General features: G+C 33.2%; 1 protein-coding gene across 6 annotated transcripts in view; it reads left to right on the top strand.

The window, feature by feature from the left end:
• rngo (DNA damage inducible 1 homolog rngo) overlaps nt 1-27,282 on the top strand; it is a 237,730-nt gene that overhangs the window by 156,618 nt on the left and 53,830 nt on the right. For 4 of the 6 annotated variants that reach the window (XM_089593750.1, XM_089593748.1, XM_089593749.1 and 1 more), the window contains exons 5-6: nt 17,805-18,110; nt 18,185-18,301. In XM_089593750.1, coding sequence (XP_089449876.1) covers nt 17,805-18,110; nt 18,185-18,301 — 423 coding nt within the window. Of the gene's footprint in view, nt 1-17,804; nt 18,111-18,184; nt 18,302-24,852; nt 24,922-27,282 lie in introns of those variants that run through there. The other 2 variants (XM_014348758.2, XM_089593751.1) reach the window with 2 other exon arrangements.

Below are 27,282 nucleotides of genomic sequence, written 5' to 3'. Positions count from 1 at the left end.
TCAAAATCATTAATTCAGCTTATGAAGTTGAAACCGTTTGTGAGCAGATTAATAAAGGTAATTTTAAAGTTGGGTTTAAACTCTAAAAAGTTTTCGATTTTTATGATTCAGTAGTTAATTTATTTGAAAATGATGTCTTAACTAAGTATTTTGGTGTGAAAAGTATTAAATGAGAAGACCTTGTTCGTGATAACACTTCCATTTATGCAAAAAAAAATTGTTTAACTTGACAACTGATGTTGCTTTTGTCTTTGATAGAACATACTTACATTATCAAAGAAGTAAAAATAACGAGTACCAACTAAAAACATATTCAAGTCACAAAAAATATTCTTCGGTCAAGCTTGCCACTATTTGTACCTCGGATAAATTCATTGTTGATCTCCCTGGTCCTTTATTGGCCACAGAAAATGATGCAAGCATCATAAAGAATGTAATGGATTATCAAAATGGTATAAGATCTATCATGAGAAAAGATTATATTTGCATTATGAATAGAGGTTTAAGGGATGTGGTACCTCGTTTAGAAAATGATAATTCCAAGATTCTCATGCTTACCTTAAAGGGAAATAGATTAAACTTGAGTACTACTGAAGCGAATGAATCTTGTTACGTAACAAAATTGATATGAGTTGTAGAGGCTGTTCATGACATTCTAACTAAGAAGCACAAGCTTTTTCATGAGCAACTAGATAATAAACTTTTACCAAAAGCTGGTGTATGAGAAGAATGTCAATTGTTGATCAAAGTAAAGATACTTTAACAATAGAAGCTGAGACAGACATATAGTCTCGACGGCCCACTACTCAGAACAAGATAACATCTTATCGAATTACTGACTTTTCAAAGTTAACTTAACCGAAGAGATCTAAAAATATTTTTTAGGAACCTATCGATTATGTCAAGCCATACGTTATTTAGCCGAATTAATAGATGACAAAAACAATATCAATTTGGAATGTATTAAAATGAAATCTAATATTATCAAAGTATTAATAAGGTCCAGGCATACCTACAAAAAACATATAAATATTACATCGAATAGAAACCTAACACAGTTGAAAACAGCGGTATCCTACGCCATGCATTTACCTGTGCCAATGGATTACGAACTGCAGGATCTTGTTCTCATATTGCTGCAGTCATATATTATTCTAGTAATAGATGAAAATAGTGTCAAGGACTAAAAATATTATAAATCAGTCTTAATAATTAATGTTATTCTAAGTTTTGTTAATGAGCTAATAATCTTAAGACAACAACATCGTTATACTATAGTAAAAACTTAAAGATGTTGATGGTGTTTTTATGATAATTAATTTCTATAAAAGTAATGACACATATTTACTAATTTATAAATGAATTTACATAGAAATTAATTAATAATTAATATGATTTACCAACAATATGAACTTTTTTGCACCTACGAAAGGCTATATCAGGTTCTTCGCAGCTACAAAAAAAAAATTGTAGAACAATTTCAATGTTCTAAGATCTGTTGTATTTTTAATAAGTATTTTTAAGATTATATTACAGAAATAAATTTTTTTTAATTTCTTACTTTGATTTAAGAGCATTATTTGACGGAAAATAAGTAGTTATGGCAGTGGGATTCAACAATATTTGAAAAATATCAATCAAAATGCTTATAAATATGTATATCACCATTGGTTCTTAGAATATGTACCAAAAAAAATGAAAAAAAAGCTCGAAAAAATTTATTAAAAAGTGTTATTTGGAAAATAGCCAAAAATTACCAACATAACCCAAAAAACCATTGATAAATTGAAAAATTTTTTCTGAACTCTGTTTTAATCAAGAAAATCTGAAAAAATTAAGTGTATTTCTGTTGTAGAATCTTCACGTTTTCAAATTTTTAAAAAATTTTTGAAATGGTAAATCGAGCAGAATTGACTTTTTTGAGAAAAAAAGTTTCTTAGGTTTGTATCAGCACCTAGAGAGTTAAAAATTTACCTGGAGGAGTTCTCACTACAGTTCTTACGAATGGTTAACTCCAATATAAAATCCAGTAAATTTCAGTTTTTACTATCTTACTTGGCTATAGAGTTTATTTAGAAAATGTTATCAATAACTAAAATTTCTAAACCTTCTGTTCTTTGTAACCATCCAACCCAAAAAATGCAAAAATCACACACGGACTTAAAACCTATGATTTTTTACTGATGAATTCTGAACTCCTAAGTCCCAGATAGGCTAAAAGCCAGTATTTTTAACTAATAAGTTCCAAACTTTTATGTCCCAGACAGTCTAAGGGCCTGTAATTTTTAACCGATAAATTGTAAACTTCTAATCCTCAGGCTATAAGCCTGTAATTTTCCACTAATAAATAACATGAATCATAAATAGGCCAGAGGTCTGTATTTTTTTGTAAATACATCCGAAACTCCCAAATCCCAAACAAGCTAAAGACCTGTAATTTTTAACTGATCAATCTCAAGCTCTTAAATCCAAAACATGCGAAGGGCTTGTAATTCTTTACTAGTAAATTCTGAACTATAAAATCCTACACAGGTCAATTGCCCGTATTTTTTAATTGATAATTTTCAATCTCTTGAATCTCAGATAAGCTAAAGACCTATACATTCTAACCAATAAAGCCTAAATTTCCAAACCCTAGACAGGCTGAAGGGCTGTATTTTTGAACGAATAAATCCGGAACTCCTTAACCCCAGATAAGTCGAAAACCTGTAACTTTGTACCGATAAATTCTGAACTCCTAAATTCTGGACATTCTGAAATCCTATATGCTTTATCTGATTAAGTTGAAGCTTATAAATACCAGACAAGCCAGGGGACTGTATGTTTCACCTCATTAACCCCAAACTCCTATATCCTGAACTGGATAGAGACCTGTAATGTTTAACCGATACTTTCTAAGTTTCTGAATCCCAGATAGGCTAGGGGTCTGTATTTTTCAACCGATAAACCTCTAACCCTCAGACAGGCTAAAGGCCTGTTATTTATTTTTTTAAGCTATTGTTACGTCGGCGCAACGTACTATTCGAGCCTAAGCTTTCGCTTAATAGCTCGGGACTCACACTGGGCGCGTAGGTGGGACGCGGGGTTAAAGGGGTAGTTCAACTTAACGACGCGATACTTGAAAGGGGCTACGACTGCTTTCACACGACTAAGACCGACTGCTGTGCAATATTCCGATGCACTTGCTCATGGCTCGCTTTTACCAGGAGCGGTGTATATCTCGTTCACGATCTAAAAACTGTTAGCACTGTCACAAGTAAGAGTATCGTACGTGGAAGAGGCGTGTTAACTCGCGATCTAACTTTGACACCCTAATATCGTGGTGAGTATTTGCTTTAATCCGATCGGTCCTTGTTATTCTGATGGTATTACTACCACGAAGAGCAATGGTATACGCGCGGCTAATTTAATATTCCCGGTGACCGACGGGTACCAATACTAGACGAGTAATGGCGTTCGCGCAAAAAAAAAAAACACTTGATAGGAAGAAAGAAACTTTAGAAATTTAGTAACTTGCCACTTACTTTTATTCAAAAGGTAAAAATTGGTACAAGCATTGAACCAGCGTAGACAGAAACCGCGCTCGAAGAAGATCGAGTGGCAGTAGAGGCGGAGTCTGGTTACCAGTTGATCGTTCAAGGGTGACAACAAAATTCAACTGTGTCCTCGCTTCGTAGTAGACTAGGTTGTAGTAGAGGCGGACTCTCACTACTTAGTCTACTTTGAAGGGGATCGTCGAATGTCGCGTGCTGAACCGAACTGCGACTGTACCTCACTTCGCAGTAGACTGGGTTGGAGCAGAGGCAGACTCTTACTACTCAGTCCACTTTGAAGGGCTATCGTCGAGCCGAGCCGAGTCGAGTCGAGTCGAACTCCGAACTCATTTTCCTCTGGGCTTACGGGCCTTTTTATTGCGAGAAGCGGACCTCGGTGACGCGCTGGCTCGAAAAACGCAGGAAAACTTGCCGGGGGAAAATTTTGAAGAAAAGACAATAGCCGAAAATCTAATTGGCTAGAACTGCTCTAGTTTAGCCACTCAGAAATTGGCACATCCCTCATCCGGCTTGTTCTCCTCTATGCGTCAAGAGAAGGAAAGGTGATTCATTTACTCATGTTCTTCCTTTCTCTTTTACATCAAGAGTTACAAGATTTTATCATAACTTAATATTAACAGTAAGATGTGGTATTATCATTATTAACAAATAGTAACCATTGTTCAACTATTCAATCGAACCCAATGCAAAAAGAGCGGTGAAAATCGCTTAATATTCAGGTTTGATTGAATAAATGTTCAGTACTTCGTGGTATTAATAAGAGTCTTAGTAGTAGTTAATTTTAGATATTAATAACTATAATAATTGCTAGATTTTCCGCTGTACACGTGAGCATTGATCGGACTAATAAATAATCATGAATGATTAATTAACAACAGCAGCTTCTTTGGTTAAAACACGTACATCTATAGAAACAGTAGTGGAGAGCTCATCGCGAACTATTATATTGTTAACTTACTTAGATTTACCGATAGTTTTCATTCATTGTTAGTTGTAAATGTATTTCAAAATGTTAGTAGCATTTAGTTAACTATGATTTTCTCTGCTTGTCGTAGGAGAGGAAGTCGGCTCGGGGTGCCCTGGGGAATCGGAAATTCCGTTACCCGTGCTGGGGCAAGAGTGCAGACTCTCTCTCGACATCTCTGTGTCAGGAAAAGGGGGAAGTGCCTTTACTTTCCCGTTTTCCTTTACATTTGAAACAGTGACAGTTTTTAATAATATTACAATTTGGGCTATTGCAGTATGTTTATGAAATTGTTAACGCGATACAAAAGGGTTGTACAGTAAACCATGAGCCTGCGAACATGAATGGTAAAAATCGGATAATTCTTTGAAAGTCAATAAGATTGCTTTCGTAGGTTTATGTAATATTGTTGGCGGCTAATGGTGTACAGGTATAATGGTGTGGCGTGTACAGGTTGTATTAGCCATATGTAATAATTCTAGCATTTGCTAATATTCCCGCTTAGTCTATGGGTCTTAACTCTAAGTTATTCTAGTTTTTAACATTAAACTCGATCTATATATACTAATATCTAATATTAAACCTCAGCGCAGCTGTTTGCCGTTAACCTTTTGCATCTGTTAGTTCTTTAAAGTTATTTTATTATTTTACGTTTTAAAAAGTATTTCATTTGATTTCTTTTCTGGTCAGCATGGGCAAGCGTGCATGTATGTGAGTCATGCATGGTCGTAGTACCTTAGCTACGAACAATCTTGTAGGTGATTCACCTCTTTGCAGATGCACATTGGCCCCTGCGTGTTATAAAATAGGCACGAAAAGTTTTGAAGAAAGGGGAAAAAAAATTAGTGTGGATACACCGATGTTACACTATCAAGTCGTTTATTCGTTTTCCGTGGTAGCTTTACTTTTCTCCAAGCTTATGCTTGGGATCAAAACAGATGTGTTCTTACTTTTTGACCTTGAATTTTTTTTTACAACAAACTTTGACATAAACCCTCCGTATGTACTAGACAAATGTTGATACAACAGATGTTAATCTATTTAGGGTTTATATTTCAATAAGTTCAGGCCTCCAGACACTTTAAGGTTCAGGAGTTCAAAATTTTTTAGTTAAACTGTACAGGTATTGGGAGTTAAGGAGCTTGGGATTTATTGGGGGAAAAATATAGGCCCTTAGCCAGTCTGGAGCTTAGGAGTTCAGGATTTCTTGGTTAAAACTTACAGCCCTCCGGTCTTTTGAGATTTAAAAGATCGGAATTTAACGGTAAAAAAGTACAGACTTTCAGCCGGTCTGGAATTAAAGCTTTTAGGGTTTATTGGTTAAAAATGCAGGCCTTTAGCCTGTCCGGAGCTAAGAACTTCTGGATTGATCAGTTGATAATAACTGGCCCTCGCTTGTGTGCGATTTCTGCATTTTTTATGTTATATTAATTAATTGTTTTATAGAATTAACTGTCCGCATGCCCGAATACAAATTGAATAACAAGAGTGTGTTGCCGAGTGCAGCAAGGACAAGAATGTTTAGAAGGGTGTCGGCTCAAATTAATTACAGATAAATTAAAATGTAAGATATAAATATAAATAAATAGTGTAGTTTTTATTAAATGTGTAAGCTAGTTGACTAGTGACTAGATGTAAGCTAACAAATAATAAAATAAACACTGTAAGCTCAGCATCAGCAACGAAAAATAGTAAGGCAGAAGTGTGGTAGAATAGGACGAAACTAGCTATTGCGTAATCATAACCAGAAACAGGATTAAAAATTTGTTGAAGGTCCAGAGTGTAAAAAATGTTGCGAATATAGGAAGCGGCTTGAAGTCGTTTGAGTGAAGCGTAATCTGTAAGATGCAAAGAAAGCGAATAATTATTCGACCAGATTAAGTTCACCATGTATTAACAATTTTTAGGAGGGATAAAAGTTCATGAATGACTCAAAATGGTCATGAAGTTTAGGGTAGGCTCCTAGAGTAGAGTTCATAGCAATGTAGACCACTATGAAAATAAGTCCTAACGCAGCATCCCATATACGTACAACCATGCACTCAATGTTTATTTCTAACAGAATTCGATTAGGTGGTATGTTTTTGTACATTGCCACTAAGAAACCGCCATTCCGCTTATGAATTTCCTAAACTGCATCCCTGCCCCGTCTGTAGGTGTTGTAGTTAGGCAGAGGCAGCTTGGAGCTAAAAATATGTGGTTTTAGCCAAGTTTCAGTAAAGATTATTATGCCTGGAGTTGTAGTAAGTGAAGGTAAAGCTGATTTTACTAGAGAGAGTTTATTGTATAGAGATCTGACATTTTGATAGTATACGAATATATTGTCACTGTTACAATTATTGAGAGTTTGTATCTGCATGAAAGGGCTAGTGATCATTAATAATAGTCGTAGTACCTCTAATGTATTTTATTATTTTCTTAATAACCGGATTGGTTGAGTTATACCTCTTCACCCTATCCACTAGTTGTGAAAAATAAAATCGTTTTACCCTGGTTTTATCAGATGCTACATTGACACCTCGAGGTCACTTAAAGCGTTGAGAGATTAAATACATCACATTTCCCCTGTTAGACAGAGAGACTAAAAGAGGACTTGATTTTGCCGCAGAGAGAAATTTTCGCAGATGAACCATCTGGTTAATGATGGTAATTTCAATATTCAATAATAAGTTCTTAGCAGCCATCTCACTCTCTAAGCCTTGACAAGAATTAGTTGAAGGTTCAAGGACATTATACTGAATGGCATTTAAAGACCTGTTAAGTCTGTCTTCCATCTCTGTTGCTAAGCATAGTTGCCTCATTTGAAAGAGAAGATTGGCTCTTAAGGAGGCTTGGGTGATTTTAAATCAAATGCTGGCTAGGTCTGAAATTCAGAGATTATATAGATAAAGTTTGCTAGATTTTTTTAGGAAAACAAAATAGGTAGGTCAACACATTTATTTTCGAGAAAATCACTTGTGAAAATTCGTCATTTTAACACACAACCTTACGGAGCCCGAAATTCAATAGACTACCGTACCGCAATAAAAAGCTGTGGGCCCACACATTAAATTGGTACATGTACTTGAAAGTATAAAGAATTTATTATTTAAAAAAAAGAATAGGATCAACACTTTAAATTTTGAGAAAATAGCGAGGGAAACATCGAACATAAGAATTGTTTTGTTTAGGTACTGTAAGTGCGCATGCGCTGTACATTCATAAATATACAAGCATGAAAATTTAAGTCTAACACAAGTATAGGTATATAATAGCAGATGAGAGCAAGAGAGTACAGTGTTGTCAGCTTTATCGTGGCAGGGCTGTCATCTTTACACAAGGTACCTCGGGAAAACTAATAAATTTTTTAATATCGATTTTCCCAACGACTTTTCCGCGTATTGTTGCTATTTTGTTCACACATGTGTATAATCAAAATGATTATAAAAAAAATATTACAAATAATCGTTTGTATGACAAGTACCCCACAGGGGCCCCTCAATAGATACGACACCAAACGCCCAAGCCTCCTTAAGTGTGTCTAATCTATCTTGAACATCTTTGAAACTCTAAGCAGCAGGAGAAGATTGCTACAAGGCCTCTAGCTTTCTATGTACATCCAGTACAGAGACTCGTTCAGTCTCTAAAGTTCTTATGCTTTCATTCAGTTTATCATCTTCAGTCTTGATAGAGGTGTTCCTAGCATCAACCTTGTTTTCCAGCTGAGTAATTGTAAGAAGTAAATAGTTCATTAAGCTCTTCACATCGTTAAACGTAGTGCCGTCTATAGTATCCGTTTGAAACGGCATGTTAACAGAAGCAGATAAATTTTTGACACTGGTTAAGAAACTCTAAAGATTAGGACGCTGTCTCTTTGACTAATGTTAGACTGTAGATTATGCGTCAGAACGAGCTGCGCAAGAAATGTGGTAAGCCTTGCTGCAGTTCTGACAGTGGGAACCAGTGGTCGCCGAATTTTTACTGTAGCCACAATCGTCGAGAATCATGTGGCAGGAACTAGCACAAAAGGTAGATTGTGGTTAGGAATCGACTTTATGCAGTTTAAGTACCTGAATCTAGTCCAAAAGATAGAAGCACCACTCACCAATACACACCAAAAGTTGGAAGTCCAGCAAGAATATCTTAACACAGTTTAGTAGTCCTTAGAAAAACAAAATGTCAACAAAAACAATTGACTAAGTACAGCTTATATGGGTAGCGCACGACACAAAATATATATATCTGTATAATTTACATGATATTTTGAATATTAACAATTGATAGCATTTTCGACTTTTGTCTGCGATATTAGATCCATTATAGAAAAATATTATTAGATATAATCTTTAACTACAACGTTATTGCTACAGCATTGATGAAAACAATTCTGTTTTGCCCAGAAGTAGTTTACACAGTAATATATACAGTAATAAAAAAGTGGAAAGAGAATAATATTCATGCTTTTTGTCTTGTAGAGACGACCTTTAACATAGCATATCATACTTTGCTGAGCATGATGTATACAATCCCTAGGTCAATAATCAACACTAGAAGAGCGTCAACGAGTATCACAGCATTACTAAACTTACTCTACTATACATCTATAACAATAACTTTCTTATAGATTATACTCATTATACTCATGTACCCTATGTTATAATTAATATACGATGCCAAATTTTGTCTCTATAAAAAAAATAAATCTCAACACTGTCAGGTAAAATTAATTGCAAAAAGCAGACACAGTCCTTAGAAACGGTATCGCCACTAGGAAGACATAAATACGTTTTAATTGTATAATTTATCAACATGCACTCTTTTACCAACAAGACAAACTTTATTAACAAGAACAACTAGATCATCACCAACGACCGAAAATAAGGCTTAAGAGCAGCAGGTTAAAATAGCTGCACGATGCATGTCATCCTGAATAATACATCATGAATACCAAGGAACTAGGCATGCATTTACGTGACTACAAGATCATTTCGATGAATAAAACAGGTTAACCTGAGTGACCATATCGTCATCAGGAAAAAATTCTGCCTCAAGCCCCCCAGGACGATTCTTCTGTTCCAGGTCATGTGGCTGCATAAGCACCAGCTAAAACCAAACCTCGTTGACTGCTACATCATTTATAGTGTTAAACCAGATATACCTTGTGTATCTTTATAGTACACTTAATTCATATGTTACATTTACTATGTATTGTCCGAAAGAACCTCATCACTAGAGGGAACTGGACTGACTATCCCCTCTTCGCTGAGAAAGCATTAGGTGTACAACGGATGTAGATAAACTACCAAAATTGCCAAAATCAAATGTTTACGTGTTGTTTGAATTTTTCTGAGTACAATCTAGCAATATTTTATGTAAAATACAATAGATTTAGATCTTTAATTAAATTTTGTTATGTTATGAAAATTCAAAAAAAATTTTAATTTTTATTAATAAGCAGGGCCAAGGAAAACGATATTCCGGCATAATCTTTCCAGTAGGTATTTTGAGATTAAACTAATGGCAAACAGTACAAACCCCAAATTTTTTACTTTTCTTATTACTTTACTTCGATGATAATCTATAAATTATTTTGTAGTTTGTTTTGCATGAACTATCGAGGTATGCCTGTCTGCTACTTTCAAGAACCTAACAACCCTTAATTTATGGCAACACATAGTAAATTGAAAAAAAAGGTTACATCTGGAAATAGCTGCTATCATGAAAAAGTACTAAAGTCTCTATTGTATAAAATTTGTCTAAGAAATACCATACACTGACATAAAATTCGTTAAAATCATAAGATGGATGGTTATCTTCTAACGATTTTTTAGAACATTCAGTTTAAAAAACCATCTTACTTTTCGTTTGTAAATTTGTAGCTTATGTCCTGCCGATAAAGATAAAAATTAAATTTTAAAACTTAATGTTTACAAAAACCACAAGGATATTTTTATTAATCTTATTGTTTTAGAGACACTGTATAAATGTTTGGTATTTTAATAAGTTATTTTTTGAAAACAGTTACATTTTAGGCAATAGATACTGTAGTACTTTTTCGTTATTGCAAGACATAAATTTTCTCTTTTGATTTGCGACCGATTACAATATATTTAGAGTTTATAAATTCTTAAGAAAACCATTTTAACTGTTCTCGTATTAATTTTCCATAAAACTAGCTACACTACAATATATCAATGAAAAATTATTAAAGTGCAGAAGTTTTATTTATTTATATTTTCCGCAACAGTTCTTAGGCCAAGTCGTCGGGGCCACCCACTCACCACCTATGTGTGGGGGTGTATTGCTGCACCCATTTTCTAACCCTTTTACTGATGTTAAAACTAATCCACGGGTGGGGTGCAGTGCGTATATCTCCGGTGAAAAACCTTGCCAGTTACGCTGGCACTGTGCACCAATGGAGCATTGGGTCCACTCGCCACTGAATAGCCTTTCTCCGGAGAAGACTTCATATTTTAGGACGTCCATTCCTTGCCAGTTAAGCCAGCGCTCTTTGCCGAAGTATCGGATTTAGGTTAATTATCATCCCCAGAGAAGCCCCATGTTTCAGGGACCTCTCCTCACCGGTAAGGCTGGCGATCTCTGGCCGACGCCTGGCATCGGATCTGCTAACCCCTACCTATAGCCCTAACACTGTTTCGCATTTACCTAGGCCTGAAGACCTGTGGGGCAAGGAAAAAATACTTAAATTACTCTAAAGAAAAATTACACCGAAAAACCCGCCTTGAAACAGCCGGGGTTACATAGGAACTTTTTCCGATAAAAACAGTTTTTGAAAAATCAGCATTTACCGGAAATCGAACCCACGACCCCCAGAACAGCGTTCTATCAGCACGCTTACCACTGAGCCAACGCCGCTCCCAAAGTGCAGTAGTTACTTGAGTAAGAAAATTTCGGTTGTATACTGAATGCACTTAAAAGTAAAAAAAAATTGACATACAAAATTTTGTACAATTCATTTAATATCATTCTTAAAACTGCCTTTTTTGCTTTATACATGCATTTTTAGTTAAACCTAATTCTGTTTGAAAGAGATCGAATGGATATCGTCAGGCTAGAGACCAACAAATATTACACGATTTCTAAGCTTCAGTTTTGCGATCTTTACTTAAATCATGATCCATTTATAACTGTCATCTCCCAACACTTGAGAATCCTGTCAATTTCACAATTACTACCTAGCAGTAGTACAATATGTAATGGTTCAATGATAAATTTTAATGTGATGTTTGCATATTCCTCTGTCTTCTTTATATACGAGGTGTGTTCAAGAAGTAAGGTGACTTTTTAAATTACGCATTTTAAACAACGTACATTCTATTATCGACTTCATTGTTTTTTAAAAAAAACTACGCCCTTTTTCTGACTCTCAATAAAAACTATGGCCATTATTGATACTGGACGAAGACGATGTCTTTTTCCTGAAGCTTGGATGAATACTAGCATTATTAACGATAAATGTTGTAGTTATACAAAAAATCTCACAGAGTAGTCAAAATTGTACGAAAAATGTAAAAACATTTTGTTATATTTCTTAGGTTATTTATTATTTCATTTTGGATTATTTATCATAAAGTTAATATAAAGTAGTTGTTCCTACATGTCAAAATAACATTACTTTTAATAGCTTTATATGACATGAAAATAATGGTCTTATATTTTTCTAAAAATTTTTTATACGATGGTATATAAAAATATTTTTTTTACAGTTAAAACGATAGTAACTCAGACGTTATAAATAGAAAATAGCTCCTCACATCCAGTTTTGATTTTAAGAAATTGAAATTTTGCCATTTTCCAATAAGTGTCAATTCAGTCATAATCTTCTTTATTTTGACAAACATTTTTTTCTAAGCCCCCCACTGACTTTCCACAGACCTCGCGATTTTCGTTGACTTCTCTCTACTCCACTCACTGTCCCCCCACAGCCCTTCAACAACTCCTACACGAATTCTGGTAAACCCTCACAGAGCCTATCATCCAATGATCCATCGCTTTCATGCTGAATATTTTGGTACAGTACTTAGGCATTGGTGGTGCCACCTGACATGTGCTTGTACTTAATAAGTGTGAAATATAGCAAGTGTTGCTGTCCTGTTGGCTGCGTCTATTTGACGAAGTCAACTAATTTTTTACTTATAAATTCACGAGGAATCATGGCACAAAAAAACTACTGAATTGACAAATAATAAACCAAAACCCACATTAAAAAAAAAAACTTTAAAAAATTTATCTGAATAGAGGATGGGAATAAAAAAGGTAAAGTAAATAAAAAAATGTATTAATTATGAGCCACGATCAAAGATATATTTCGTGGCTCAAGGGAAAAACTCCGAAGAGAAAAACCCAAGAGAAGAAAAAAATAACGAAAGATACAAACGAGTGAGGTAAAACAATAATTTAAGATCAAACTTCCTGAAATAAAGAATGTGTACGTGTATATGTGTGTAGAAAACGTATACTTGCGCGTCCGCACGGGTCTTGAAAAACTCACGAATCTACAAGCGTCTCACGGTCCGTGAAGCGGATTTTCGCCGTGCTTTACTCGCAGCATGCCGAGCTCCTTGAAGATGATGCAGATGACTTTGATGATTAAGTAAATCAAAGCGTGAGAGAAGTTCGTCCCAAAAAGGTAACACCCAGATGACCGTACGCGTGATGATAATGAGAAAAGATGAAGAAGCCAATAGGATGAAAATAATACCCAACTATGCCAAATACTCGAGATCGCAGTTGACAACTGTAGACCGTTCTTTATAGACAGATAGTTTGGAACTGACCCGGCGTGCCCACCCAAAGTAGTAGCAAGATCCCCTTTCCCTTTTAATTCTCCCACCCGCTGCAGTCGTCAGGGCCCGTTAATCCCTTACACCTTACGCGAGAAGCCATGAAAGAGAGAGAGAGAGAGAGAGAATGATGTAAGCAATTAAGCAATCAAGAAAGTGGAAGAGACCTATGACCCGAGGATACTTAATGAGAGTAAAAGAGATAGAGATATAGTTGCATGATAGAAAAGGAGAGAATTGTCTAGCTAATGAGAGAATAAAGAAAGAGACAGAATGAGTTAGCGAGAGAGCGATTAAATGTACCGACTAAAACAAAAGGAGAAAAAAGATGAAGGTAAGAAAGAAATTGACCGACGCTTACATGTGTACATATGTAATGAATTTTCTGTGAGCTCGGTGTGCTGCCACTTTTGGTGTGTTGCGAGGTTGATCCTCCACCGCTCACGAGGTGGCCTACGAATTTTAGTTGTTTTCGACTAAACAAAGTGTATTATATTTGAGGAAGAATGCTTTACCGTGGATCAATTAGATATTTATAATTTAATTAATACTTTTTGAAGTTATACTTCTATAGGCGTGTTCTGCATTATATAGTAAATGAACAATTTCAAATTAGTGACCTTGAGAAAATGTGTAATGGAAGTGAATTTCTCATTTTATCTTTTCTCTCACCTGGTCCTACCAGTCCCCTATACGCCAACCTGTCTCATGTTGCTGCAGTGCTACACCAGAAGTGTAGTCCCCTCTTTACCTCCTCGCCGTGTCCTGCCCAAGTCTCTTCTCCTTTATACCACACCAAACTTTTTAAATTTTATTTCTTCTTCTTTTAACCAATTCTAGAAAAAAAAAAAAAAACAGATTTTAAATTTCAAAGTTTCCAAGCAAATTTAAGCCCCTTACCTCTCGCATACTAACCAAGGCCCTTACTGACTTAGCCGTGAGCGATTCCGATGTAGGAAATCTAATGGTGTGGTTCATAACTTTTTCTTAGTGTAATTTCTTATTTACTATTTATTAATTAATTTGACTTGTTTATAAATGACAGTAATGAATAAATAATTTATTTAATGAACTCACTTTTTTAATTAAACGCTTTTTTCGAAATCTTACAAACTAACATATTTTAGCAGAGTAGCTTTCTTATGTATTAATGAACATTTATTAACTTATCATTAATTTATTACTTTTAAAAAATCGTGCTAATATATACAGCAAAGTCGCTAAAAGCGTTGTAATCGCTAACCGCGAAAACTACTCAACCGATTTTGCTGAAATTTTGCATATTAATTCTTGACACTTCCTAGATGATTTAAGTATATTTCTTATCTTGAAGAAATTTATAACAAAAGCAATAAATAAACTCAAAAGTTTGAAAAAATAAGCTAGCTTTGCACTGTAGTTCAGTTCAATCCTCGGGTGTCCTCGAAGTAAAATCAAAACAATCTGCCATTAAAATAAATAAGTGTGGTTATAATAGGCCCGAGCAACATACCTAAAACACAGTCGTTTACTGACTGTGCATGAAGCCTAGAGTTAGAAGTTGTGCAGCTGGGTATCCTGTCTACTGACGACACTGTTTTCTAATAGACAAGTGACTTACGTCGAACTCTAGCCTGAACTATCATGATTGACATGTAGCCACCAATATTAAGACGTTGTGAATGCCAACATCTCCAGCAAAACGCCAGGAGACTTCTCGCCAGAGCACACTCTGTTCTAGCAATTTGGGGTTTTATGGCCATTCTGCTACCAGAGCAGATGATATGACAACAGCAAGCCAGAGAGAACATCTCTGAGTTCGGGCAGCCACAACAGTCTGCTCAGCAGTTCGTAGGAACGGCATATTCACAAAGACAGTATTCTCCAGGCCCACTTTCCTGACTACTGATAGAGACTCGAAGACGAGATATTCCTTGGTCAGTGGCGTACCTTTCTCCAGCACAGTCCTCGTACGCAGAGACTCCAAGGGTTAGATTTAACCTACCCGCACAGCCAGCTCTCCATCATCAAGAATAATAACTAGTTATGGCTAAAAGTATCACTACTAGTCCTTTTCAGGGCCATCATAAGTATTTACGTTCGCTACTCAGCCGTCAATCTCATCGGTTCTTTTTAGTCATCGGCTACCTAACGTTAAACTACCTTGCTAATGAATACATGTTGACTACCATTTCTGGCAACGATTCATCGACTAAAAGACCATATAATGCCGGTCACTATTGAACCAAGTCAGTCATTCAGTGGCAAACGTCACGAGTGGAGTTGTTCATTGCAAGGCTGTGAGCCCCGGTGGCCGACGACCCTACATTACATTACTCTCTCGACTCTGTAAGCATTCAATCAGGAATCATCGATGCTCTCCAAGGTATGAGCTGGGCAAACCTAACAGCTGTGAAGGAAAAATAAACTTAAGCAAACGGGACAATCTCTAACGGGCAAGCATTACGAACTAATCTCTTCACCTTAGATCACCAAAACGACTGAGCTGTGCAAAAAAAGAAGGTTGCTTTAGATACCAACGTCTCCCGTGCAACACCAGGAGACGTTGGTAAAGAGCTCTACAACTAGCTCTAACGCTTCAGACGTTGTAGTTTTCCGTACGATACGTCTTGTGCTACAACAGCAGGCCAGAAAATATTACCCTGTGGAATCCAGGCAGTCACGTGTGCTGGAAACTTAAGTCAAGAAAGAGCTTAACTTACCTGTTATTTTTAGGGCAATCGAACGTCAAACTTCTTTGCCAACAAATACATTATAACTCCATAAAGTTGTCAAAAAACAGCCTTTAGGGCTCACAAAAGTTTTAATTATGCCTACAGTTGCAAGAGAGCAAATTAGAAAGAAAACTTTAAATATTTACAACTGTAAGCGTCAGGAAACTGATGGAGTACATTTATCGAGATTGAAACAGCAGCGTCAAATTACGCAAATAAAGAATCCATTCCGTGAGAGATCAGATTTCCATTGCAACCCTTACAGTAATCATTTAAATCTTCCAGATTTTTCAATAGGTAGAATAATGTGTATTTGTATTTATTGTGGAAATAAAAAATAGAGATATTAAGCTCCAGAACTTTGTTGCTCTAGTAACAAAGTTGTAGGTCTGAAAAAAAACAATTTTTAATTATATATTTTTTGTCAGTTTTAAATGTTTATAGTTTGAACAAATAACCTTTTTCATTTATCATAACGTGAAAAAGTCAACAGCCCTGTAAGGCTAGCAATTATTTCATGGCGCAAGGAACGCACGGTACTTCTCAGCATGATTACATTTTTTTTACTTTTTACAGCTTATTATTTGAAAAAATAAATTGCATGGATTCCAAATGAATATGTTTTTAACAAGAAGATTCTTGTTCGAAGAAGTGTCAGGAATAGATGTAAAAGTTTAAACTGAAAATGTTTTACATTACGTGTCAACACACTTAGGTATTCTATTCAGTAAATCTCGAGCGAAGCCGTGATGGGGGGGGGCGCTAGTAGTGTATAAGAGAGCCTTAGCGACGACTTAAAAGGATCCGCATGGAACACCGCATCCTTAGCGATCACTTCGCTCGCTGGAAGAAGCCTACGCAATGGTAGTAGTTAGAGCAGTGCTGATATAATGAACATTACTGTACAATAACAATACAATCTCACTGTATTATCTTTCTCTTAATTGCTCTTGCCCACTACGGTTCATACTTTGTGGCTCTATCATTCAACAACCGAAGGAATTCAACGTCAATCGCACTAGCGACCGGATCATTCCACTCGCTAAATATCATCGTCCAGCCATCCACTCGTTCCAGCGACAGATTTATTCCTACAGAAAGAAGAGCATCACTCAAACAGGCGCCTTTTATTAAACAAACAAATTTTCCGTTAGTTTTGTTCAAATTTTTTTTTTCTATTCAAGAGGGGTAACTAGACCAACTTTTGAAAGAAACTTCTTGAGGAAAATATTTCCCAAATATACCAAGATTCTTTCACAAATTACTTTTCTATTTTGTCGATCTAGATAAATACAACGAAGTACAACTTGTTCGTTTGCATTTCAAAGCCTTACAACATACTTTCAGCTGTAAGATAAAACTTGAAACATATTTAAAGTAACTATTTTAACTAACATTATTAACATTTACAGAACCATATCGAACTTATAATTATACAAATTTATGCAATACAAATGAAAGAAGTGTAGTGTAATAAAATATCTCGTTGGTGTAATTTGTTATCATTATGCTAATTATATCATTATGTTTTTTTTCTAAACAGATTTTACTTATACGAATAAGTCATTAGAAAAAACCAGTATTAAAAAAAACTATTGCATGAAAAAATACTGTTACCATACTTTTATGCCCTGTATTTTAGGATTGTAATGTTTTAATAAGCAAGAATCTTAAAATATTACTGTATTTAAATTGCTGTATTATCATGAATCTTTTTTGTGTAGACTATAGAGAATGTACATCGTAATGTTTTTCTATAAATGAAACAATTGTTTTTCTCATATTTTAGGGGCCCAAACAACTATAATGTCAGCCTCATGTGCTGAAAGATGTAACATAATGCGCCTGGTCGATACGAGATGGTCAGGAGTTGCAAAAGGTGTTGGCATTCAACGTATAATTGGCAGGATTCATATGGTTCAAATTCAAATTGGTCGTGACCATTTAACAACGTCGTTTAGCGTTCTAGAGGAGCAGCCGATGGATATGCTATTGGGATTAGATATGTTGAAACGACATCAATGTTGTATTGATTTAAAGAAGAATGTTTTAACGATTGGTACTACTGGTACTGAAACATCTTTTCTGGCTGAAGGTTTGTTAAGTTTTATCCACTTATTCCATACGTTATTCATACAGTGTGGCGAATGATAACAATAAAACTTCCAGGAGACCTTCCTGAATGTGCTCGACTAAGTTTCAATGTTGATGATTGTACAGAAGAGAAGCAATTAAAAAAAGTATTGGAGAACAGTTTAAAAGAAAAAACGTTACATGATATTCCAGGTAAACAATGTACAAATAAAACAATTTAAAAAATTAACTAATTTTTATTGAATCTTAAAATACATGCTGATGTAGGTTTACTTAATTTACTCATAGCCTAGACCTAGTTTTTTATCAACAAATAAGGTGAAAAATTAGATTTTTTCTAATGTTTTCGTAATATCTCCTCTAAAATAGCGTTCAAAGTTGCAATCTTTTTTCAAAACATAATTGCATAATTTATCAAAGTTTTTGTGATCATTAAATTTAGATCCCACTGGTTTCAAAAATTTATAAAACTATCCAACTATAGCATCCTACTGAAATGGAAAAAAAATTAATTACAATTAATTTTACGAAGATTTGTCCAACAATCATAACACACACGTATAAAACTACATAACTTATTTATTTTTTTAAATAGAGCCTCCGCTCATTTTCGTTAAAATATGGTAAATTTAAGGTAATCCAGTTTGTTGCACTAAAACTGATGACAGCAACAGAGTGAGGAGAGCAGTGGCTGCGAGAGCGCGGCTCCACAGCAACCGAGGGAGTTACTTAAAAATTAACTGAATTTACGAAATCGTGAATATCTCGGCTTCGTCTTTACCCAAAAACATTCTTTTGTTTACGATTTTGGGTAGCTCGACGAGATTATTGAGTATATTTTACATTTATAATTGTATGTTTACAAGTGTGTACAGTATAGTTACAGTATGTATGTATATAAGTGAGTGATGAACGACCAGTTTCATCTGTAAGGAACTGCAAGCGGATGCTTGGTGATCTAACAGAGGGCACAAGCTAGATTTCGTCCATCCGTTGAAGCATGAGGTCCTGTGCATGCGAGAATATGGCTTGGCTCTCTTTCTGTGTATAAGTTCTTTTGTCTTTATTGAATCTTATTAACAGTTTGAAGTCTGTATTCTCTCATTTCTCACAATCCAGGAAATAATTCTTCATTATAATAACAGCGATAAAACGAATTATCACAATTATTGTGATAAAAAAAAAGTTTACCATTAAAATAAAAAGTTACAGTCATCACTAGTTTTATTGTCTGCTCTTAAACATTAACAAATAATTTTTATTATTAACATTATTACCAGACTTTTCTAAAAACATCTTACGGTTAAGAAATTATGAAGAAATAGATTGCCTAAGTATTCAATCTATTAGAATAAAATAAATACACTCAGAAATAAATAATTCGGTTTTAGGAAAGGTGATTTTAAACTTTTACACAATGGACTTGACTTTTGATGTAAAAACAATGTTCCTTAAATTGTCCATGCATACAGTGTAAACTGTTGTCAAACTGTCTTTAATCTTTTTTTTTAATGTATTTTTCTCTGAACTTTCTATTTTATTTATTTGATACAGTTTTCGTGCTTTATTCAAAAAATAGCGATACACCGGAATCATGGAGATCTGGTGACAAAATTATCATGTTTATTTATATCGCAAAACAAATAAATATGAGTCTCGATGAGTTCCGTTACAATGAAAAAAAAAATGCACTTTTAAAACTTATTTTAAAATAAAACAACTACCTACAACAGAATCTGCAGAAGTTAAACACTATTAAAAAGTGTCCTCAGGTACAGCTGTGGCTAGGAAATCAATTAAATCTTCTATCGTGCAACTTAAAAAATTCAAAGTTAAACCTTGATCCGACTTTTTGAGAGTAAGTTTATAGACACCTGATAATGTACTCAAGCAAATACACTATTTGCACACCATATGTAAAATAAATTGTGGTTGCGTCTAGCAGGGTATACGGTGTTCAGGATTTGTTTCGTCTAATATGTGCTGTTTTTCATATATTTCTTAACCATATGATGTTTTCGAAAAAGTCTAGTATTATTAATAATAATGAATATGATTTCTCGGTATGTAAGAGAAGCTTCCACTTCGTATTTTAATGGTAATTTGTTATTTTTATCAAGATAATTAAGGTAAAAGTACCTATTCGTGAAACATGTCCCTATTATGAAAACTCAAGATCAAATAATCATGAAAATTCTAATAATAAAAATAAAATATACTGAAGAATCTCTATAATACTACCGTATCAAATTAACAAAAATAGTAAACAATTTCAAACATTATTATATTGAAAAATATATTATTACGAATCCGGTTTTCATAATACGGACAGTTTGAAACATAACCTGCAATATGTGATGTTCCTATTTATGAAACGCACGAGCCCATTTAATTAACATGTAAATTTCATAATTGGGACTTGTGTCTTATAAATATGGACACAACTTTTTAGCTATTCCATAGTTATGGACATTTTGATCGTGTCAATATTTGCTTATAAAATTATTTTTTTACATCTAAATTTCATTTCAAAAATGTCAATTTGTTCAGAAGAGCATAGCGCTTCTATTAAAACCAAAAATTATGGACATATGACAATTTTTTCATTTAATATTGGTCGATGAAACATAACAATCGAAATTTGTATCCATAACACGTACTTTTACCTTACAAAATTTCGTTTCATCTCGTCCTGCTACCCCAAACTGTGTACGAAAAATTTTTTTTAGACGAAGCAAAACCCCAATATTCACGATTTTTTAACCTGATGCATTCTGAAGTCGCTCGCTCGGTTTGTGCAAAGTCGCGCTCTCTGTGCCACTGCACACAGTTTTAGCGCCCGAAGCTGGATTGCTTAAAATTAAATATATTTTAACGATAGTTGACCAGAAAATATCAAATATTTTTTTATTGAAAATTAAAGATTTTAGCTGCAACATTTGTAAAAAACAGCTAAATTGGCTTATAAAAGGTAATATCGTTTTATAAAAAGTATATTTCCATTAATATATTGTCTGTCATAGAAGTATACTTTATACTTGAGTACCCAAGCACCCGCAGAGCACTGATTTTTTCTATAATTTGTAAAAAAATAGCAGCTTTTTAACTGAAAATAAGCGGAAGCTCTATTTTAAAGAATTCAAAGAGTTGTACAGTTTTGTACTTGTGTAGGAAACTGTAATTGTAAAAAAAAGTCTTTATAAAATCGGTTGTACTAAATTTTTTACAAAATGTTTATAGGGTGCTATAGTTAAATAGTTTTTGAATTTTTGAGAACAATAGGATCTAAATTTGACGATTACATAATCTTTTACGTAATACGGACTTCGAAAAAAAGTTCAATTGCCAAAAACTCAAAAAGTTAAAAACTGATCGTCTTGAAATTTTTGAGGTATTAAATGTTTAAAAAAAATTCCCTTTTCAACTTTCAAAGCTATTTGCGAGTAAACAATGTTACATAAAATATCGCTACGCATCTCATTTTATAGATAACTCAACTGTCTATAAATTTTCTACAAATGGTATGTACTGATAGTTACTACTGATAGTGACACTACAGAAAAGGAATTACAAAAAACACTGGAAAAAAATTAATTTTTTTATCTTATTGTTGATACAAAAATATTAAATGAAAAAATACTTTTTCTTAGCAAATTTGAGAGATTAATTTATGCACATAAATGAACTGATTTCAGCAAATAAACTATCAAAATTAATTAGTAGTAAAAAATTACAGCCAACAAAAATAAAAATTTGTAAGTATTAGGACTAGCTTCAGGGATAGTTCGAGCATTTGTTCTATAAGCTTCAGTAGCAATGCAAGTAATGATAATAATAGATTCAGGGTTTGGAAATATATAATTTTAATGCTAGAGACACCGAAAGGGCTAAATATAAGGTGCTTTATCAGAGCTGAATTCATATTTTTTTCTCTTCTAGTACATGATGATTACTCTAATTGAGATTGCATGTGTTGTCTGAATTGTTGAACAGCAGCTTTAAAAATAAAGTTCTGTTCAAATAAACTAGTTTTATTTAATTTGAATGAAGTTCAAGCACGTTAAATATTTTTTATCAAGTTTCTATAAAAATTTCTTAACTTTCATAGCGTACCTCACGCTAAACAGGATTTTCTCGACGCTGCATATTTGCGGTAGCTGCAAGGAATTATTTGTTTATTGTGTATTTTCTTAATGCTTGATGACGTTAGTCTTATATTCTGATAAAACCAAAAGATTTAATAAGAAAACCTAAAACTATATATATATATATACATATATATATATATGTGTATATGCTTATTTAATTTTTAACTTCTAGAATTATAGTGATTTAGACAGCTATTTTTACTAGAGTCCGTGTTCAATTAATAAGACTTTGTAACAGTTTGTTAAAATCATACCAAGGACCAATATGTTGATAATTTATCTATTGTAAAATGATTAAGTATATTTTATAACATAATTTTCAAACTAAGGACTTTTGTCATGTAGCTTATAAACGCCAAATCCTTCAAGGAACGAAAGATATAAAATTTCAGTATAATAATGCATTTTATATGATACCTTAAGATTTTCATCTAAATTTTTATAGTACGTTCTAAAACTATACGTAACTTATATTTTTTTCTAACTCTGTTAATTTCTATTTTCCAATTGTCAACGGAAATGATTGTTTTTGCATTAAAAAAGCTATACTAAGATCGATGAAATATCAAATAATAAGAGTAATGTGTGATGTTAAAAGACTAATACATCTTTTTATTTATTAAAATAAAGTTATGATGCAAATGTAGAAGTGAATTTCGTCGACTTGCGCTTAAATTTAATGACTAGTTTTTAGATTAATAATGTTTTTTAATTAATTAAATGAGCTGTGGTAAGAGTCATAAGGTTGTAAGTCTCTCTACGTGCTTCGAAAATAACCAGAAATTAATTCTTCAAGAAAACAAAATTAAAAAGACAGTAGCAGACCTTTCCCACATTTTTGTTTGAATAAAATAAAATAATTCAGCAGAATTATTCAACAATATTAGCATCTGAGAAAACAATGTTTTGAATGACTAACAAAAAATTTTGGTAAAATGAAAAAAAAATGAAAATACCGCAATAGGTAGATTAAATACAATTACCAAAATATCATGGATGATTCTTTTTGAAATTATTAATAAATAAAAAAAGACACAGCTCCATTTAAAGATTCAACTACACATGAGAAAATAGAATACTAAATATTTAAAGATATCGCACTTTCTATAGATTTTATCAAACATAAGACATTAATTTATATACTTAGAATCTCTTTGAGCTCTCTATACCCGTGGGCCCAAAGTGATTTACTGGGTGCAAAGTGTGCCCACGGGCTTAAAATTGTACTATGCGCCCTTGGTAAGAAAAACAATATACGCGACTTGGGCACAAACATAAAACAATCGCGCCTTCCGAGCACTCATGTTTGTACTTTTTCCATTGCATCTAATTTGGATCAAGTTTAGGTGGGTTGACTTTTTTGTGTCAGTTAATTGCAAGAATTTGGTAGCATTTTTAGTGCACTTTACAAGTAGGGAATTTTTGTACAGCACGTTTTCATAATTGATAAGTATACGTAGAATATACAGAATTATTCATACTTATTAAAAATTTATGTTTAATATTTGAAAAATATTTTACTGAAAATGACAAAAGAACAAAAAAAAAGTTTTTGAAAATTTTGGTTAATGTACTTTTGTAATTTATTACAATGTATTTAATTGCTTACATTTTTAATTATTTTTGGTCCACTTTTTTTTACTTTTATTAGAAATGACTTATTACATACGATTGGCAGGAGCCCGAACTTTTACTTAGTAATAAAAATATAAAGATTACAATGATATTTAAATAATGAGTTTTATGTACGATACTTCAATGAATAGTTATTTTGTCTATAGGAAAATAAAGTACAGTTATTACAGTACAGTTACAAGAATTATGTCTTAGTACGCAGAGTTGGGTACGCTAGTTTTTCTCAATTTCTCTGTTTATGTTTTATAATCATGTATGTTATCATCATTTATTTATGATAAATAATAAGAAATCGGTGTGTACTAATGTTATCATCCTGCATGTTATGCTGTCCAACCGCTATCATTGTTAATAATAATATAACGATATAATACATATTTACAAAATTTAATTGTAGACAGAGAGAAAGATTCGTGTACCAAGTTCTGAGTGCCAGCTTTCTAAAAATACTTAATTATTTTTATGACACCACGTACCTCTAATTATGAAATACTTTTTAATTACAGTATTTTATAGTAAATAAAATTATCAACTATAATTTTAATCAAAATGATTATTTCATTTCAAGCTTAAACTTTCAATAGATACATTAAATTATAAAATTACTAATATCGACAGCATAGAGGAGACGAAATAATGTTTTTGTAGTAAAAATTTCATCAAATGTGTATTTTGGAATAACAATTGTCTGTAAGTTTCGATTATGATGTATTATAATATAATAAACGAAGTACATTACTTAAGTAAAAAAATTGATTGGAAGATTATTTTTTTAATGAAATTTTCAATTAATTTCTATTAATATAATTGAGACAGTTATACTGATTCCTTACTAAATTTTATATTGCTTTAAAAAATTTAAAAGATTCTCATTTGTTATGTCAAACTATATCTGATAATCTCTCTGTTATCAATAAAATGCATTGTTTTTCTGGAACCTTACATCTTTTTTAATTTCAGGTGACAGCAATGAGCTACGTCAAAAGGATTTGTTATTAAGGAGCCCTGCAAACAAAACAAACTGAAATTATTTGCCATTTAACTATCAATAAAATAATTTTTAGTATAGTTTATGAAAAAATTTTGATTAAAATGTCAATTACTGAACATTTCGTCTTACATGATTCGTCACCAAATTTACTATGACTCCAGAAGTAAGTAATTAACCTCTGTTGAGCAAATGTACAATGATACATTTTTTTCTATAAAATCTTTTGGTTCTTTGAAAACATAGAACTAACAGCTTTCAACATTCATAAAATATTCAAGAAGTATGTAATTGAATTTGGCTACTGTAAATATGCTGTGTCAGAAGTATCTCTTTTAAGTGAAATGAACGCTTAAAAAATTTGACAATTACTTAAAAAAATAAGAGTCTACATGTCTAAACTTTTGTGGGACAGAAGCTACGAGAAATTTGTGGTAAACCTTATCTAAATGACTATATATTATATTCTATTTCATGTCTCAATTTTCTTGAGGGGCGGGATAGGGTGTTTGGAGCGTTCAGCAAGACATGCATTTATTTATTACAAAGGAATGAATGTATTGTTGAGACTGGGAGTATCAGGTGCGTGAAAGAAATACAAAATGGTTACAAATTAATTCCAAAATATATTTAAATTTGCATATTGCTCATAAAAATACTAAGAATGTAACTTAATAGTGAAGTTCTTAGCTTAAAGCAAACAAAACGCCAGTCATTGAGTTTCATTTCAACTCCATTGAATTGTGACTTGATATAAATTAAACAACGAATTGCATTATAATTCGTGATTCCTAAATTACCACGTGAGTCTCTTCTTTGTCTGTGTTAAAAGTACTATCTATACTGTATTATATACTCAATACAATATATACGCATCAATCAGAAACGAATGCCCGTTCTCTTTCAGGCCTCGTGTAAGATAAAGAAAACTTGATACAATTTCGCTCAAGGTACTTTTTCGGACCCCCCCCCCCTAAAATTATCAATGTTTTTTTGCATTAAATGATAGCTTATTAACGGTATAAAAATGTCCTAAATGAATTGTAATGCAAAAATAATTAACAAATCATATAAAAATTACACACATTTTGACTGTAAGAAATTATAAACATTTAGACTGATAATAAAATTAATAACAATAAAATTTAATAACAAAAATAAATAAATCACATAAAAATTACACACATTTTAAATATAAAAAATTATAAATATTTAAACCGATGGTAAAATGAATGACAATAAAATTTAAAGACAACAATTAACGAATTACACAAAAATTACACATATTTCAACTGTAATAAATTATAAACATTTAAACTTTAATCTCCAGAAGTGTCCTGGAATTCTTTAATATGCTGCAGTATACTTTTAAATGTTTACTGATAATTTCGCGAGTAATTGATGTAAAAGTACACGATTCCATAGCTACAATAAAACTAAAATTTCCACAGAGTAGCTTGTCGACTTGTTTGTCTACATGTATAGTAAATAGAAGCCCAAATCGAATGGAGGATTTAAAAACACCGTATATGCGTATGTTTGCCGCGTAAAAGTTGCACCTGCATGTTAATTAGTATGTAAAAGTTCAACGTGCGTGTTAATAGGTGAAAAAAAAAAAGAATTTCCTATGTAACACAAAAGACACTGCACTGTAAGACATACTTCATTCCAGAACTGTGCAAAACAAGCGTTGTATGGCGTTCCAAAATAGAGTGTGATACGGGTAGGTGTATAATGAGTTTTCACCCCTTCGGTGAATTTCTATATCATGATTTATGTTAGAAGTCCATTCACTGCTGATACTAAAGAAATTCATGCAAAAAAAACATAATTTTTTTTTTTGGAGGGGGGGATTCTGAAAAAGTACCCAAGTAAAATACAATTCAGATGGATAATCACTCTTTTTCTTTCTGTTCTTTAATGCTAACTTTTTATACTTTAATATTGATATACAACTCTTTCGCAAATGTATCCCATTGGATTACAAATTGTTATTTGATACTAATCAACAGAAAGAAAGAATGTAATTGTGAACGCTTCGCAGGAAAAACAGGGTGTGTCGGCTAGGTGGCATGGTAATACGATACACGAAAAAATTTTTTAAAAAAACGGGCAGTTTGATCTAGAAACAAAGACGAGTATGTCTGTGAAGCTACCACAAGGGATTGACTGCTTCGATGACGAGGGATTGTCACCAAGACGATCCACTAACTTGTCTCGTTGGCCAAATCAAATGACCCCCTTTTCTTACGAACGCTTGAACAAAAATCCCGTGGAAATAATGTTTGAAACCAAGTGCGGCGTTGTCTCTTGCAGAAAAAAGAACGACCCGCGCTCCACACCACGACTAAAGACTGCTGCTTGAGTCTTCTCCAACCAGGTCTTCTCCTTTAAATGCTAAT

Source organism: Copidosoma floridanum, unplaced genomic scaffold, assembly GCF_036245765.1.
Source record: "Copidosoma floridanum isolate Cflo_tuat_1 unplaced genomic scaffold, Cflo_Japanese_pri ptg000020l, whole genome shotgun sequence".
In the NCBI taxonomy this organism is placed as follows: domain Eukaryota; kingdom Metazoa; phylum Arthropoda; class Insecta; order Hymenoptera; family Encyrtidae; genus Copidosoma; species Copidosoma floridanum.
The sequence above is the reverse complement of the archived record's forward strand: the minus strand, read 5'-3'. Positions and strand labels throughout refer to the sequence as shown.